The sequence below is a fragment of the Suricata suricatta genome, chromosome 4 (assembly GCF_006229205.1).
Source record: "Suricata suricatta isolate VVHF042 chromosome 4, meerkat_22Aug2017_6uvM2_HiC, whole genome shotgun sequence".
NCBI lineage: Eukaryota > Metazoa > Chordata > Mammalia > Carnivora > Herpestidae > Suricata > Suricata suricatta.
In genome coordinates, this window is record NC_043703.1 from 29,397,376 (window position 1) to 29,414,302 (window position 16,927).

General features: G+C 35.1%; 1 protein-coding gene across 15 annotated transcripts in view; it reads left to right on the top strand.

Annotated features, from left to right (window-relative positions):
* MYCBP2 (MYC binding protein 2) overlaps nt 1-16,927 on the top strand; it is a 267,757-nt gene that overhangs the window by 178,017 nt on the left and 72,813 nt on the right. For 11 of the 15 annotated variants that reach the window (XM_029936570.1, XM_029936573.1, XM_029936574.1 and 8 more), the window contains 5 exons: nt 3,206-3,303; nt 4,184-4,300; nt 4,986-5,126; nt 13,908-13,982; nt 16,507-16,728. In XM_029936570.1, coding sequence (XP_029792430.1) covers nt 3,206-3,303; nt 4,184-4,300; nt 4,986-5,126; nt 13,908-13,982; nt 16,507-16,728 — 653 coding nt within the window. The remainder of the gene's footprint in view (nt 1-3,205; nt 3,304-4,183; nt 4,301-4,985; nt 5,127-13,907; nt 13,983-16,506; nt 16,729-16,927) is intronic. The other 4 variants (XM_029936576.1, XM_029936583.1, XM_029936580.1 and 1 more) reach the window with 3 other exon arrangements.

The following is a 16,927-nucleotide window of genomic DNA, read 5'->3' on the forward strand; positions in this document are numbered from 1 at the left end:
TTTATTAATGTGAATTCCTTTTAATACTCTTGCCTGGTATTTTTCAAGAAAAAGGGCTTCTGAGGCTCCTAGGTGGTTCAGTCGGTTAAGCCTCAGACTTTGACTTAGGTCATGATCTCACGGTTTGTGAGTTCAAGCTGTGTATCAGGCTGCATGCTGGCAGTGTGGAGCCTGCTTGGGATTCTCTCTCCCTTTCTCTCTGTTTCTCTCTCTCTCTGCCCCTACCCTACTTGCTCTCCCACATACACACTCTCTCTCTTTCTCAAAAATAAATTTAAAAAAAGAAAAAGAGTTTCTGTGATGAGGTAGATTTAGAAAACCTAAAACTCTTAGACATTCATACAATTCACCTATAATCCACATTAACAGGGATTCCAAAGTGCCCTGAAATTAAGAATCTTGTCTAACTTTATTTAACCCTTTTCCTGAGACCCTTGACATGTAAGGAAGAGGGAGTCAAGATAGAGATAAACAAAATTACTGATTAACATTCCACCAGAAGACCCTTTGAGGAGCTCTGGTTTAAGTAGTTTGTACAGTGAAGGTAAAGAGGTACTTTATGTTGATATAACTGTAGAATATGTACCAATGTAACTATATAGAATCAGATATATCAGATTCACCTGTACTGTTCCAGACACCTTTATCCTCAGTCTTTGCTGCACTCTTCTTTATTTCAATATATCCATGAAGCCTTTAGTTCAGCAAACTGTAGTTGGTTCTAAGCAAAACATTGTTCTAGGTAAGACCATCTCTGTTGAGGCTTAATAACTTACTGATGATTGCAAGATAGAATAGGCAAACAGAATCAGATGAAGTAGAATATAAGTAGTGACACATGAGAGGTAAAAATTACAGGAAGTCAAAAGTGGAAGTAGTCAAGAATAGCTTCATCTTTACTAGTAGTGAGGTGAAGAAAGCTGATACACAGTCCATAAGAAAAATCCACTTATATTTGTTTTTTCAAGTGAAACTGAAGAAAAAGATTCCTATTTACTTAGCATCATCCATTTTCTTTCCTACCTTACAAACTCCGCGCTCTCCCAGGGTAACCAAACTGTCAGTGGGCTGGGACCTGCTTGACCATAAGCAAGGACAGATAATAATTCATTAGAATAACAGTGATATTAAAAGCTAGTATTTATCAAGCATTTAATGTATGTCTAGCAATGCTTTATGCACACCTTATATTTTAAACGCGTTCATTCTTAAAATAGCTCTGAGAGAGGTGCTGTTTTCATTCTCGCTTTATAGACGAAAACACTGAGGCACAGAAAGTCAGATGGGTAGCAGCAGATATGGGAACAAGCAAGACAGTGTAACATGAGAACCCCAGCCTTAACCACCATGCTGTGCTGCTGGCGGTCAGAATGGTGGTTGGTGTAGATGATGAGGGGTCCCGATGTTGTAACTTGATGCGGTGATCTGGTGCAGTGGTCTGATGTTGTAAGATAACATTTAATCTCACAAGGGTTCCTTCTTTTCTTTTTTTCAATATCATTTCATATGTTCCAGATAGAGAATAGTAGGAGTCCCTTCTCTTTTCCTTGAACCTCTGAGATCCTCATTTGGGATGTTAAGACCCCTTTTCAAATGTTTCCTTTTTTGTTTGTTTGTTTTAAGTTTTATTAACTAACACAGTGTAATATTAGCTTCAGGCGTCCTGTATCTATACAACATGCAGTGCACTCCTTAATCCCCATCACCTGTTTAACCCATTCTACCCACCTTCGCTCTGGGAGCCTTCAGTTTGTTTTCTGTCGTTAAGAGTTTCTTTCTTAGTTTGCTTCTTTCTCTCTTTTTTCACTTTGCTCATTTGCTTCTTAAATTCCACATATGATTGAAATCATATGGTATTTGTCTTTGACTTATTTTACTTTCCATAATACTCTAGCTCCATCCATGTTGTTGCAGATGGCAAGATTTCATTCTGTTTCATAGCTGAGTAATAATACTCCAGTGTGTGTGTGTGTGTGTGTCTGTGTGGTGTATATATATATATATATATACACCATCTCTTCTTTTTCCATTCATCAGTTGATCAATTGATGGACACTTGGCCCATTTCCATAATTTGGCTATTGTAGATAATGCTGCTGTAACCATTGGGGTGCCTATATCCCTTTGAATTAGAATTTTTGTATTCTTTTGGGTAAGTACCTAGTAGTGTAATTGCTGGATTGTAGGATAGTTCTATTTTTAATTTTTTGAGGAAGCTTCGTACTGTTTTCTGGACTGGTTGCACCAGTTTGCATTTCTACCAGCAGTGTAGGACAGTTCCCTTTTTCTTCTCATCCTTACCAACACCTGTTTTTGTGTTGTTGATTTTTTCTTAAGTTTTTATTTGAATTCCAGTTAGTTAACATACAGTATAATACTAGGTTCAGGTGTACAGTATGGTGACTCAGCACTACCGTACAGCATCTGTGCTCATCACAATGGATGTATGCCTGAGTCCTCGTCACGCATTTAACCAGTCCCCATGCCCACCTCCCCTCTGGTAACCGTCAGTGTCATCTCTATAGTTAAGAGTCTGTTTCTTAGCTCTTGTTTTGTCTTTTTAGCTTTTAAGTATCAATCACCTATAAAAGATAATTTAGGTGTTTGTTTTATTTGTTTAAATTGACTGTGGGGACAGCTGGCTAGCTCAGTCACTTGAGCATCCAACTCTTGATTTCAGCTCAGGTTATGATCTCATGGTTTTTAAGACCAGTTCTTAAGATCAAGCACCTTGTCAGGTTCTGTGCTGACGGTATGGAGCCTGCTTGGGATTGTCTCTCTGCCCCTCCCCTGCGCGCACGTACTCTCGCTCTCTCTCGCTCTCTCTCAAAATAAATAAACAAAAATAGTCTAGGGGCACCTCGGTGGCTCAGTCAGTTGAATGTTTGACTTCAGCTCAGGTCTTGATCTCATCATTGTGGGTTCGAGCCCCATGTCAGGCTCTGTGCTGACAGCTCAGAGCCTTGAGCCTGCCTCGGATTCTGTCCCTCCCTCTCCCTCTCCCCCTCTCTCTCTCTCTCTCTCTCTCTCTCTCTCTCTCTCTCTGTGCTTCCCTTGCATGTGCTCTCTCTCTCTGTCAATAATAATAAATATATAAGCTTAAAAATGATAAAAATAATAGTCTGTGAATGTGCACAAGGTTAAGTTTAAGGACCCTCTCTCCCTTGTATTCACAAGTGTTACAATTCTCTCTCTATTCTTACAGATGCTGGCCTAGAAGTTAAAGTAAAAGACCCCCCAAAAGGGATGATACCACCAGGAACTCAGCTGGTCAAACCAAAGACTGAGCCTCAGCCAAATAAGGTTAGAATAAAATAATATCAGAACCAGAATCAGTCAGGGATTGATTTATTAATTTTCTTCATTAATGCTTCAAGGTAGTCATCAGACACCTAATATTTTAATTGATTTCAGTTTTTGAATTTTAAATATCCCTAAATAAATTTGAAGAGGATTTTTTGATAATTCTAATCATTTTTAAATTATAGAACCTGTACTTTTAGGCTTCTTTATATAATGCCATAGTAATTTATAGGCCCTGTATATTTTCAATTATTGAAAGTGTACACTTAACAAAAATTTTACTGAAAATAAGTGCATAAACTTTGCAAGGAAAGTATCCTATACTGTTAAGAGAAAAAAAATAAAGGGATTTTGGTAAACTCCTTATTAAAAAGGAAATACTAGGAAAAGAATTTGTATCATACCTTTCTGAAAGGAAAAATATGGCTCTTCTTTTAATCATATGTCTTCACCGTTTAGAAAGGAAATTACAAATATGCATGTTTTAATACTTATAAAATTCTGTTGTTATAAATAAGCCAGTGTTATTTGCACAGAGGAAGAAACTAAAATAATTTTGGGAACTTTCTCTGAATTATAATACTTTCAAATCTGTTTAGTTTTCTTACCACTTCTAAGATCTCTATTCTAGGGGCATCTGGGGGGCTCAGTCAGTTAAGCGTTCAGCTTCAGCTCAGGTCATGATCTCTTGGTTTGTGAGTTCGAGCCCCACATCGGGCTCTGTGCTGACAGCCTGCTTCCGCTCTGTGTAGCCCTTTCTCTCTGTCCTTCCCCTGTTCACATTCTGTCTTGCTCTCTGTCAAAAATAAATAAAAACATTTTTAAAAAATCTGTGTTCTGTGATTTTTCCACCTCAAGTGTCTGTTTTTGCCTTTCTCAGGTTCGAAAATTTGTGGCCAAGGACAGTGCAGGACTCCGAATCCGTAGCCACCCTTCCCTCCAGAGCGAGCAGATAGGCATAGTAAAGGTCAATGGGACTATCACTTTCACTGATGAGGTAACTTGTAAAGAAATGGTTGGTAATAAGTTCTGGACAGAAAGTCTTTGCATTGTTTGCATAATAATGTTACTACTTCTGTCACTGTGTTTTAATTGGTTTGGTTAGTGTTTAGTTGTGGAAGATGTGTTCATTGAGTTTCAAACATTTTATTTTTTTATCAACAAAGTAACTAAAACTATATTTTTAACATGAAAATAACTCAGTTAACAAGTAGAACCTGTACAAGTACTCACTGAAAATGGGTACAGTTTTTCTTAAATATTTCAAGTGTTGTTTGTTTTTAAATGTGCTCATCGTATTGCTTTAACTTTGGACAGCGTAGTTTTCTAGTAATACAACCAAGAAACTTATGATTATCAAAATCTAAATTGAGGGGAGGAAAGAACTTATGTTCTTTAGAGAAACAAACATTTTATATTTAAGCTATCTTAAAGTGTGATTTCTTTGCACTTTTACTCCTGAGGGACATTGTTTTTACTGTCTCAGCATGTGAATTACTGCACTGCTTGGCATTCTGTGCTGCTTTCTCCTTAACATTTCTCTTTTGCTCACCTCCTGCAAAAACTAGATGCTTAATCTTCATGTCCACCATTGTTGGCCTGCTGTGTAGCCCGGTAGCCCTTGCGAGCCTCCCAGGACTTACAGGCGGGCATGGCTTGTTGTTGTTGCTTATGTCTTGTAGATCCACAACGATGATGGTGTGTGGCTGAGACTGAATGATGAGACAATAAAGAAGTATGTTCCTAACATGAATGGTTACACTGAAGCCTGGTGCCTGTCCTTTAATCAACACCTTGGCAAGAGTCTTCTGGTCCCTGTTGACGTAAGTGTGGTTTTAAAAAGCATAATAGGTCCACTCTATCCTCACTACAAGGGCTTTCTTTAATTAAGGCTTTTCAGTTCTGAGGTAAACCACAACTAAATAACTTTTACTTTGTAAGTGCTTGAATTCATAAGAGCTTCTGTGTAATGAAGGTGGAGTTTGGCAAGGCTTATTATGATCCACCACAGGCAGAAAGTAGTAAATTAAAAGTAGACCTTTGGAATTCCTTTCAAAGGTGTAGGGAAGGAGAGTCGTTGTGTGTTTTTTCCCTTTTTTATTCACACTGCTGTTTGGGATGAATTCCAAACTAAAAGTTGTGAACTCAGTATTACTGGACATTCAAAAAGATGTATAACGTATTTCTGTTGTATGTTGACATTTTGTAGTTAGTTCCCTGTGTTTTGTCTAAGTTTGAATCTTTTCTTTCTTGGCTTATAATACTATTGTGTAAAAATGAGAAGGAGATTTAGTTTCCTTGTGGTGTTAATAGTGTTCCGACTAGAAATAGAAGCTAAATCCTAATGTCAGAGAATTTATTGAACCCCTAACAAAAGCAGTAGAGTACATAGCACCAGTGTCCCCAAATTGCCATAAATATAGTAACTTATAGCTCTGTTTACAATTAAAGAGAAATATATGATTTTTCTTCTTTTCATCACTATCAGATGCATGTACTTCATATGACACTGTTCATAAATAGTGCAGGTAACATTTTATTTTTAAAAAACCATAGTATTTTAAACAGTTGAATTTTTTTAAAAATCCACATGTAAAGTTAGCTTATTATACCAAATAATTCAATATATTGTTTGTTTTCCTCTTTGATAGTCCAGAGTAATGTGCTCTGTCCAAAGGGACAGTTATAGAAGATGATTCGTTGAGGAACAAAATAATTGAACTTCTATTTCTATTTATTGATCTCATACTTTATAATCTTTTATACATGTTTTGTAATAGTACAGTAGGGAGAGATATATTTCTGTGTATTTTTTACTAATAATATGTGATAAAGTTTAGAGAATGTTAGAGTACTGTTTTACTGAAGTTAAGCTAAACAATAACAAATATGTAATTAAAATATAAACTTTTGAATAAGTAAACCAGGTATTCTTTAATTTTCCTCAGATTTGCATCTATAGTTAAAAATGAAAAGGATTTTGGGGTGCCTGGCTGGCTCAGTCAGTAGAGCATGCAATTCTTGATCTCGGTTGTGCATTTGAGGCCCACGTAGGGTGTAGAGATCACTTGAAAATAAATTTTTAAAAATAAAAATGAAAAGGGTTGTGACCCTCTGGAAAGAGGAACTAGTATGGAAGAGAAATAATAATTCTTTATTATCTGTGGCTAAAAAGGTAGCCATAAATGGCAAGAAACCATTTTCCATTAACAGAACCAAATATTCCTCAGGATTATGAAATTTATATTTTAAATGAGATAACTTAATAACCATTTTGTTGTTTTATTGACAGTTTATTTTTAAATTTTTGATTAGTTTAGACTTTTTGTATTTTCCTTTTTTTTTTTTTTTTAATGTCTTTATTTTATTTTGAGAGACAGAGAGTGAGCAGGGGAGGGTCAGAAAGAGAGGGAGACACAGAATCTGAAGCAGGCTACAGGCCCTGTACTGTCAGCACAGAGCCCAATGCGGGCTCAACCCACAGACTGTGAGATCATGACCTGAGCCAAAGTCGGATGCTCAACCGACTGAGCCACCCAGGTGCCCCAGATGTTTTGTATTTTCAATCCCTGATAAGGCATTATATTAAATTATCTTTACCACCTCCCCCACTCCAAAACTTTCTTCTTAATTCCTTTGTTTGCTTACTTGAGGAGATGCTTTTAGAAGAGAAAGATATTCACACAGATGAAACGAGACTAAACAAAAGGAGAAAGGAGTAGCAAGAAGTGCTATGTGTTGAAGTTTTAAATCCATAGTTTCATTTTGGAACAGTGGTATTCTGTTATTTGATGCTCCTAAATTCCATTCAAGAGATTATTTGTAGAAGGCATTCTTGTTGAGGTCAGAGAGAAGGGCAGTAACAAAGGTGAGAAAGCTAAATGGGTGAACTGTACAAATACTTTCTGGTGGGTTTTCACTGGAATGTGAAAGAGGTTGTCACTGACTTATGTGAAAAAATTTGGGGACAGAATAGTGAAGATAGACAGTAAAATGATGTGACTTGTGGTATTTTCTAGCCTTTCTTTATGTTGAAGAATGACATGAGTTCTATTTTAATGTAAATGACTCAGAATGCCTGGTATCATTGATAAGGCTGAGGTTTTATAGTTCCTTAATTTTAAGGATGGTAGTGATTTGAGATTCTTATACATTAAAAGAAAGATGCCGGTAAAAAGGGGGAAATACAGATGTAGATAAGGAGGAGAAATGGAATTAAGGGCACATTTGGAGACTTGTTTTGTGAGGGAGGAGAGGGGATATGTATGGCAGTAGGTTAGTTTTTAGGGATCGAGGGAGAAAAGGAAGAGGTTGAAGAAGAGCATGATTTTTATAAAATGGAAGACAGGAAACGCATCAGTTGAGATTGAAACAAATGAATTAAGTTAGTGGGTTTAGAAATGCAATCAAGGTTTAGAATAGTGTTTAAGAGAAACTGATGATCTGAGGAGACACTACTTGTTTTGGGATTTGTGGGCCCTAAGGACCCAGTGAGACCACTGGACGTATCCATTCTGAATGCCCTTCCTCACCTATAGCCCTAAGTGTCCAGAATCAGAAGTGCCAAGAAAGTAGATTATAGCGCTAGCTGGAATTTTGGGCTGCTGTGACAGAAAATTAGGGACAAGATTTTAGATGCTGATGAAAGAGGACTTGAGGTCACCAACTATGGGAATCCAGTCTCAATTAGAAACGTGAAAGGACAAGTGGAGGGTCCAAGGGACTTGGAGGCATAAGAAGATCCTGTTAACGATATAGGAGTGCAGTCTACTTAAAGAGCTAGAAGGATAGGCAGTTGGTGTGATAAAGTATAATATTTGAATTTGAGTTCATAGTTAGAGCATTTTACTGAATGATACAGCCTGTTAATGTTGCCAGGAGCAGGTAGCTGAATTAGAGTGGGAGCTGAAGTCATTCTGACTGCCTTGGGCTAAGAACTAAGAGGCTCAGCAGGTGGGCGATCATCCACATCAAACCAAAGACACAGGTGATGGCAGCCCTGTGACCGGCAAGGTTGAAAATGGAAGTGAGGTGTTTTTGTGTGTGTGGGTTTTTTTTTTTACCACTGATGAAGGGGTCCTCTTAGATACAGTATAAAGTCATCAGACAAATGCAATAGTTTGGTACTGGTTCTGAGAGAAGCATAGAGCAGATTTAGTATAAAAATACCAGAACAGGTAGATGGTAGTTTAGATGATAGTTTATATTTTATGTGGTCACCAAAAATGACAGAGGGGATAAAAGTAACTGGCGTAGGGCTCCGAACAGACCTGGTATAAAGTCGCTTCGGTGCAAGTGTTAGATGAGGACCCACCCAGTCAGCCTGGAATGGTTGAGAACAGTTTTTGTCCGTAGGGATGGGGGCGGGCCCCCTCACATAAGGAATAGATTATTCCGCACGGCCAAAAGTGGATAGGGGATGGAGGGAATAAGGATTCCATCTCGTCCTCTCAGGGAACAAGTAGGCTAAATAAATGTACCTTTCTACCTCTTCATTTGCATCTCTTACTACATTTACTGCTGAGAAAAACACATTCACTTTGCACCTACTCTTCTTTCTCCTTCGGTCCATTTATGAATAAATCAACTATAATTATGGCTAATAATTATAAAACAGTACTCAGTTATGAGAGAGAACACAGATAAAAAAAGTAATATTAGAAATAACCATAGATGGGTGCTGCCACTAACCTAAAAAGATACAAAAAGTACCAAAAAGTTGTCTCTGCAATCTTTACATCTACCTCTTCAATCTTTTCTAGTTAAAATAGTGTTGCATTCACAGCAACGTGTGTACCTTATCTGAATCCTGACACAAACTGTTGGGGTTGGTGGGGTTAGGGTTAGAAATTTGAACACTGACCAATATTTGATGAACTATTTAAAAAATAAATAACCCTATTTAGAATGAGCTTTAGGGGTGCCTGGGTGGCTCAGTCAGTTAGGTATTTGTCTTCAACTCAGGTCATAATCTCGTGGTTTGTGGTTTTGACCTCCATGACAGGCTCTGTACTCGTGTTGTCATTGTGGACAGGTACAGTAGCTAACTGTTGGCGTGCCTAACAATGCTTCAGTACTTTGCTAAGAATTGATGGCAGCCTCACTTAGTGCAAATGTGACTTTCATTCTGTCTTAGCACTTTCGTAATGCTCCAGTGCAGACATTAAATAACATTGACTTCCATATTATATATGACTGTCGTTTTAAATATTTTTTGATCAGTGGTAAGAACAGGGATAAAAATGAAGACTGCAGAACCTTTTATGTGAAGTGCTGCTGTTCTGTTAGAACGTTGGTGCCCTTTAAGAAAAAGAACCGAAAGAAGAACTCTGTGCCCTAAGAACACACTGTTCAATTTTACCTCTTGGAGTCTTTGTTTATGTTGTTTCGTTTGTCTAGAATGCTTTCCCTTCCTCTTTTTTCCTAGCTTTTTTTACTAAATTTTCCTACTTGACCAGACTAAAAAATTTGTTGACATTTGTCTTCTCTGTACTTCCCAGTAATGCTGTAGTTATTAATTTATTAGTTGTTTATGTAAGGACTATTGACCCCTTATTAATGCACCAAATACTAAGGTGGGAAGTAGGCATTGAGTGAAGAGGGGGAGGGGAGGGATATGAAATCAATAAGAGAGAATACAGTTCCTGCTCTTGGAGTACTCACTGTATAATGTGACAGACTTAACACATTCAGCTAATCCAGTTGCATTGTGATGTTACAGAATAACTTCACCTAGGAGGTGCTATGTGAGGAGGAAAAACGTCTTGAAGAAAGATTGCCAGGAAAAAGTGAAGGAATTTCTAGACAGAGAATCAAATGTCCAAAGTTCTGGAGGCCTGCTGTGTTTGAGAACTGAATACTAGTTGATAAGGGCTGGTGTAGCAGAGAATTGGGGGTGTGAATCACATACGTACTGGGGAGATTAGGTTTCCCTCTCTTTTCTCATGTCAAAGTAGAAGAGCTCCACTTCTCACCCATAATGTTTAAGTTTGTTGTTCTTTCCTTCAACCCATTTGTATGTGTATACCTCTGACTTCTCTTATTAAGCTCCTTCAGGGTAAGGACTCATTAAGAATCCCTTCTCACTCATATTCTTTTCTTCCAAAGTATTAAATATCATATTTTGCTCACCATTGGCTTTCAACATTTGTTAAATACTGTACTTAATTCTTGGCAGTCGATATGATTGTGCTGTTCAGAATAATTCCTATCACCTAGATGCTACTGCTTCTCATTTAATTTCCTTGTGATGCTATGTATTTTATCATTCCTAATTTTTCTAGTGTCAGCAGATTGCTACTCTCTCACAGTCACAAGTAGGAGGTAGTAGAGAGATAAGGATATATATGGTCACAAAAGGATAAAGTAAATATGGCTATAAAAATTATACCACTTTATGTAGAACTCCCAAATTAAGTAAGTGTGAATATTCATAACCTTAATGGTTGAGTGAGGTTGAGCACTGTGAGACATGTTGAAGGTAACATAGGTCAATCTGAGAAGGCATGAGGCATAAAATGTTGACTTTTTAATTAAAATCCTAAAGAATTGGAAGCTAATAGAATGTTTCACACATTGAGGAAAATATAAGTAAGAAAAGAGGGAGAATCAATTATATACCTGATATGGAACACATTTGACTGCCTAGAATAGAACTTACATTTTTGGAAAACAAGTTCTAGAATAGGAGATATTAGTGATTTAAAACTTATAGACCCAGTTCTTTGGATACTTTGTCAAAAATGAGGTCTTCCAACATTGTGAAGGTTGAGTGGTAGAATGTATATCAAGGAAGGTAAATGACACCCTGATGGAAGTATTCTATTCTATCCTTATAATGCCCAGATTATCTGAATTCTTGAAGAAGCAGCTTGTGTGTCTGAACATCTCCACGCATTTATACAAACCACTTCCTTCCCGCATCAGCTGATTGATATTCACATACAAAAGTAGATTGATTTCTCCAAATTTTAGTGACCCAAAGATATGGAAGAGAGATGAAGGGAAGTATCTTTTGGTAATCTCTCTGATAGCGTTGGTAAAATTAGCAAATGTTTCTCACATTTTATGTCCAGTTTCATTCTCATGGGTTTCATCTCATCATTCTCTGATGATGCCTGGTAGCCACAGCTTTAACATATGCCAAATTGCTTGTTTTTGTTAATAGATTGGTGTATATATGTGCATAACCTTAGTAAATACTAAGTATTTACTTAATGCACCATTAACAGAATGAAATTAAGACAATTAAAATAACACTAATTGTTTTCATGTAAGCTGTGTTTAATTTTTCAGAGACATTTTATCTTTTTCTCTTTAAAAATGGCAGTTCTTAACAATGTGCTCATCTAGAACCAATGAAAGGATTATTAAGCATTTTTCTGCATGAATGGCATGTATGGTCATGTGTTTTCACAATGAATATTATTCACTTATTTTATCTTCTGTGCCTTGAAAGATTATCAGCAATTTGGCCCTCATTAATTTAGTTAGGATTTTTGTATGCTTTAATTTTTAATTTTCCTAATAGAACTTTTTTGCCTGTAATACAGTCGTTGAGTATAAAATGATTTAGATTATTGTAGGGGTGTGTATGTATATGTGTATGCACGCACATAGTGGTACTCCTATTAATCTGTGAAAGCTAATTTATGTATTTTAATAGTAAGAAATTGAGACTTCGGGGAAATTAGTACTTTCATGCATGTTCATATCTTTAGACCAAACTTTCCTAAATTTTCTAAAGAAAACCATGCAGGTATATTTTATGTTTAAATTCCAGCTTTCTGTTTGGTGCATTTTTGATATTTGATAAATGTAATATTATTTGAATACCATGTTTTGAAAGTAGTAAACCAGTGTTTACTGGAATTTTCTACAAATTGAGAACAAAAGCAAACAAATGTCAAATTTGAACCCACAAATAATAAACCTGTATGAAAATGTAATGATTGGCAGTTTATCACAATGGTTAGCAGTTATACCACTGTTTACTCAGAAAACACTTAAGTTTGCACATGGAAATAAGAGAGGTACAAGCTTCAAAGATTGTCAGTCACCACATTGCTTCTTATATCACTAACTTCATCTGCCTTGCTTTTCACAATGCTTTTTACATTGATTTTAAAATAGAAAAGTTTATGCTAAAAAACAAAATGCTAAAAAAAATCTCGATATTGTTTTATGTCAAAAGGTCTGCACCACTGTTTTCTTTGAAGGAGAAAAGCCATTGAGCACATAGTCCAAAAATTCTTGGTATACATGAATGAACCAGTAAGGACATCTTCCCCCCGCAAAATAGCATTTTAAAATGCTTTGCATCATGTTTCCACATCACCTAAAGAGAAAGGACCCTATTTGCTCTTCATTTTTAAATATGAAAGAGGAGTTTAGTTTTTGGCTTTGGTTTTGTTTTGCATTTATTTATAGGCATATTACTAGAAACTCATTTTTCTAGCTGTTATATGTTGTATATTTTTGAATTAGCATATATGTGTGTTTATGTGGGTGTGTATCTACATCTTTCCATACATAAATACATGAGGAAAACACAGAATTAAGGAATATTAAATAAATTGTCATTATCTAAAATGGCTTATAATTGGTTGGGAATTGTGTTGTTTCTTTTGTGTCGAAGTTTTGGATGATGAAAGCTTTTATTAACATTTTGAGTGTCCTCTTTTTTTGTCCCAAATAACCACTTATCACAGTATTTACATAAGCAGTAAAATTGTATAATTACTACTCACTGGAAAGTTTTAATTTCAGATCAAATATATTCAATAGCATGGTATTTTTATGTAAAATGTATACTACTTAAATTTTCATTAAGAGATTTTGTGAAGATACTGATTTTCCTGGGATCGTGCTGCTGTGAGTTGGTTGATTAACAGAATATTTTTAGATTTTAATATAGAGATGTAAACGCTCTATGCATTTCCTAACACTTGGTGCTAGAAAAAACTAGGCCTGTCTTTTGAGAAAAGATCCAAGTTTTATGTTTTTCTCTGTGCTTTTCTTAACAGATATGTTAACAGCTTTCAGTAACATTTCTGAATGATCTTTCCTCATCTAGAGAAGAAAGGGAAATTTAAAAAATGACTTAGATTTTTAACTTTTTGATTTTTTTTTGTACTTGATAAAAGGGAAATGCTCACAGATACTACATGCCATTGATATTCATAATAATAGTTGCACTATAAAAATATATATTATTTACATTTTCTTTATAAAACAGCAGACTATTTTCTGTCATAAAACAAATCTGGCTTGTATTGGAACAGATATGTCGTCATGTAAGAGTTTTAAGGTTTCCTACTTGCATTGGATTGACTGTCTCAAGCTTTAATCAATGTCTGGCTCTTAATTTTAGTAAATGGCATGACACACTATATCCATGGAGAGCTTTTGACAAAAACTTATTTATCAGTCTTTCTTTGCTGTGTGGTTTACTCAGGTGGCTTCAGTTTCCCTTTAGTAAAATAATATCACAGTGCTGGTCCTAGAGTACAGAACAATGTTGTTACTGTGAACGCATCTTCTGTAGATAATATCCTGTTCCCTTTCTTTGTTGATATTTTTCTTTCTTAAACTTTGTTGCTCAGAGTATCTTTAATGCTAGCCAAGGAGTCAGGGACTTGGACGTATTTTCATGGACTTCCAAAGCTTTTTTTCCCCAGGTGAGTTAACTGTAAGGAACAGTCATACAATATTCAGGTATTCAGCATGTGTAACAAATTTTACCTTCTGTCTTTTGAAGCCTTTGCTTAAGGTAAATAAAAGACTTTTTCCTGAAAAAGATCTTGTACAAAGTGCTACAGTTGGGTTTCCTTGGTAATCCTTTTCCCTCTACTTTTGTCAAAGAATGTATTATTAGTTTAAATTAAAGTTTAATGTGACTTCAAATTTGCTGTATTTATGACTAGCTTCTCCCATAATTATGTCCACATCTGGCTTTCTCAGCTTGCTTGTTTTGATGGGAAAGTCCCAAATCCGTGGCTCTTCTCTTCTTCCCTAGTCTTTCACAATGCCCTTTGGATGTTCATCTGAGAATGGGTAGGAATGCAAAGAGAAAAAAAAGTAACAGTGCATTTCATCTGTTTCTTACGCTGGTCCCAGGTCTTCTATTTCCATACCAAATAAAGTATGTATGTTAGGGTTCCTCGAGAATGGCAACCACAGTTCTGTGACTTACTTGTCAGTTCTTTACATACTGCGCACTATAAAAAACATTGGACAGACTTTGTTTAATAGTTATTAATCTGTATAGTTTCTTTATTCAATAAAATATTAAATATTTTAATAAAAGTTCTCATATATGCTTTTCACTGAGTAACTTGCAGTTATTATTAGTTTTTGCCAAAACTCTTTTCTTAATGTTCCACCAAATGACCAAAGGTTGGAAATACTGTTATAACTTAATTAAATGCTCTAGGTATATCATTGAATACCAATAAAAATGATTTCTAAATGTTTTTTTGCTTGTTACTGTTGACATCATACTATGTAAATTTTTAAAAATGGTTGTAAATAGGGCTAACTTGCCTCTTCCAACTATGAAATAACATGATGTATTTACTAATATTGATTACTCATAACTAGACATTTTTCAATGTTTACTGAAAACTTGTTAGAGTAGTAGCTCAGTTTAAAGTTCAGACTTTTCCATTTTCATTTTGAGCACACTCTTTGTGTTCATATATAAGTTTTTATGAATATATATGGATGGGTGTGTACAATGCATATTTTAAGTTTATTTTAGATTATAAATCTCTACATTTTTCAAGTATTATTACATTAAATGTAAATAAATAATGTCCATAGTACATATTTATAAATCTAAAAGTTGGTGATTATTCATCACCAAAATGAAATTAATAGACTATTATGTGACGGTTAATAGTGGGTTAAAATTTTTCCCTGACCATATATTGAGTTAAAAGTCACAGGTACACAGAATTCTTGAATCCACATTTAGAATTTTATTTTCCAATTTTTCCTGTAGAAAGGACCCTTTAGTCCTTTAGTATGAGACTACTTAGAGGGATAGAGGGATAAAGCTATTTAGTATTATTTTATCTTGTATAAATAATATGTTAGTGTTTTATTCATTTTTATTCCACGTTTATGACATTACTAAATATTAATTTTAACACAGTGTTTGAATAAGTACCCCATTAGGGCCATCTTTTGTTGTATTTAAATATAAACCAGTTTGTAGAGTCTTTACTACTGTATTTAAAAGTACAGTTTAAATCTGTTTTAAAGTAGTGATCATGACAATGCAAGAGCCCGCAGTGTGGAACTTTCCTCCTTTACATTTAGTTGGGAAGAAGAGCAAATATGAGAAGGTTACTATTTCTCTTTATTGCATTCACACAGGAAATAATTTCATTCAGATTCAATCGAAAATTTAGGGCATGTCCTTTTCTTTCATTTTAGAAGTGACTCATCCCCAAATGCATTATATTTATGTAAAAATGCTTCTTTGATAATAATCTCTCTGCTAAAAGTATAGTTATCTTTTTCTGCTAATAGCATTAATATATCACTGTTTAGCATTGGCCTAGCAGATGTAGCAGGACATCTTTATTTGTGTTATATTATGGAAGTAGAGTTGTTAAAATCTTATAAGCATTCTTATTTTATCCTTAACTAGTAAATATTAAGATATAGCTATATTTTATGCATTTTTTCCATCATTGCTATCCCTGTTAATAGACAAGTTTCCAGAATCTTCACACCTATTTTCTCTGTTTCATAAGTATTTATAACAACATGGAAGAAACTGAAGATTTAGACTTTTTAACCTATACCAACATACAGCAATGCAGTAATAATGATTCAGATTATTCAGTTGTGGTTCACAGAGTATATTATTTTTGTTTTTCCTACTGTTTAATATTTCATTAAAAGATAAAAATAAAATCAAGTACTATATATTTCTTAAATCGTGGTAGGCAAAAGCCAGAGGTTATTTGCTCTCCTACTATATTTTTTCTCTTCTTTTAAATATTACTCAGCATTAAAAAATTAAAAGACTCTTTAGTAGTGGTGTTAATGCATATACTTCAGTTATCTTTGTATATGTATTCTCTTACTTGATAGTATTAAAGACTTGCTGTAAAAGCTATTAATAAGAGGATATCGAAAGTGATAATAGATTGTATTTTGTTTATTTTTTTTTCCTATTCAAATTTTCAGGAACCTAAAACTAATACTGATGACTTTTTCAAAGATATAAACTGCTGCCCACAGGAAGCAACAATGCAAGAACAAGATATGCCGTTCTTGCGAGGAGGGCCAGGCATGTACAAGGTAGTGAAGACGGGACCTTCCGGTCACAACATCAGAAGCTGCCCTAACCTTAGAGGTATCCCAATTGGAATGTTAGTTCTGGGAAACAAAGTCAAAGCAGTGGGAGAGGTATGGATTCTTGTAGCTTCATGACTTCTAAATTATTCCTTTTTAATATAATACAACCAGAGCATCTCTTTCTTCCAGAGGTTGCCATTTCCATCCCAGGTTTTTAAACGTTAATGTTCTTTATCTTTACTTGTATTGCAAATACTACTAACATAATTTTTCTGTGCTTCTTTTTTAAATAATTTTATTCTCATCATTA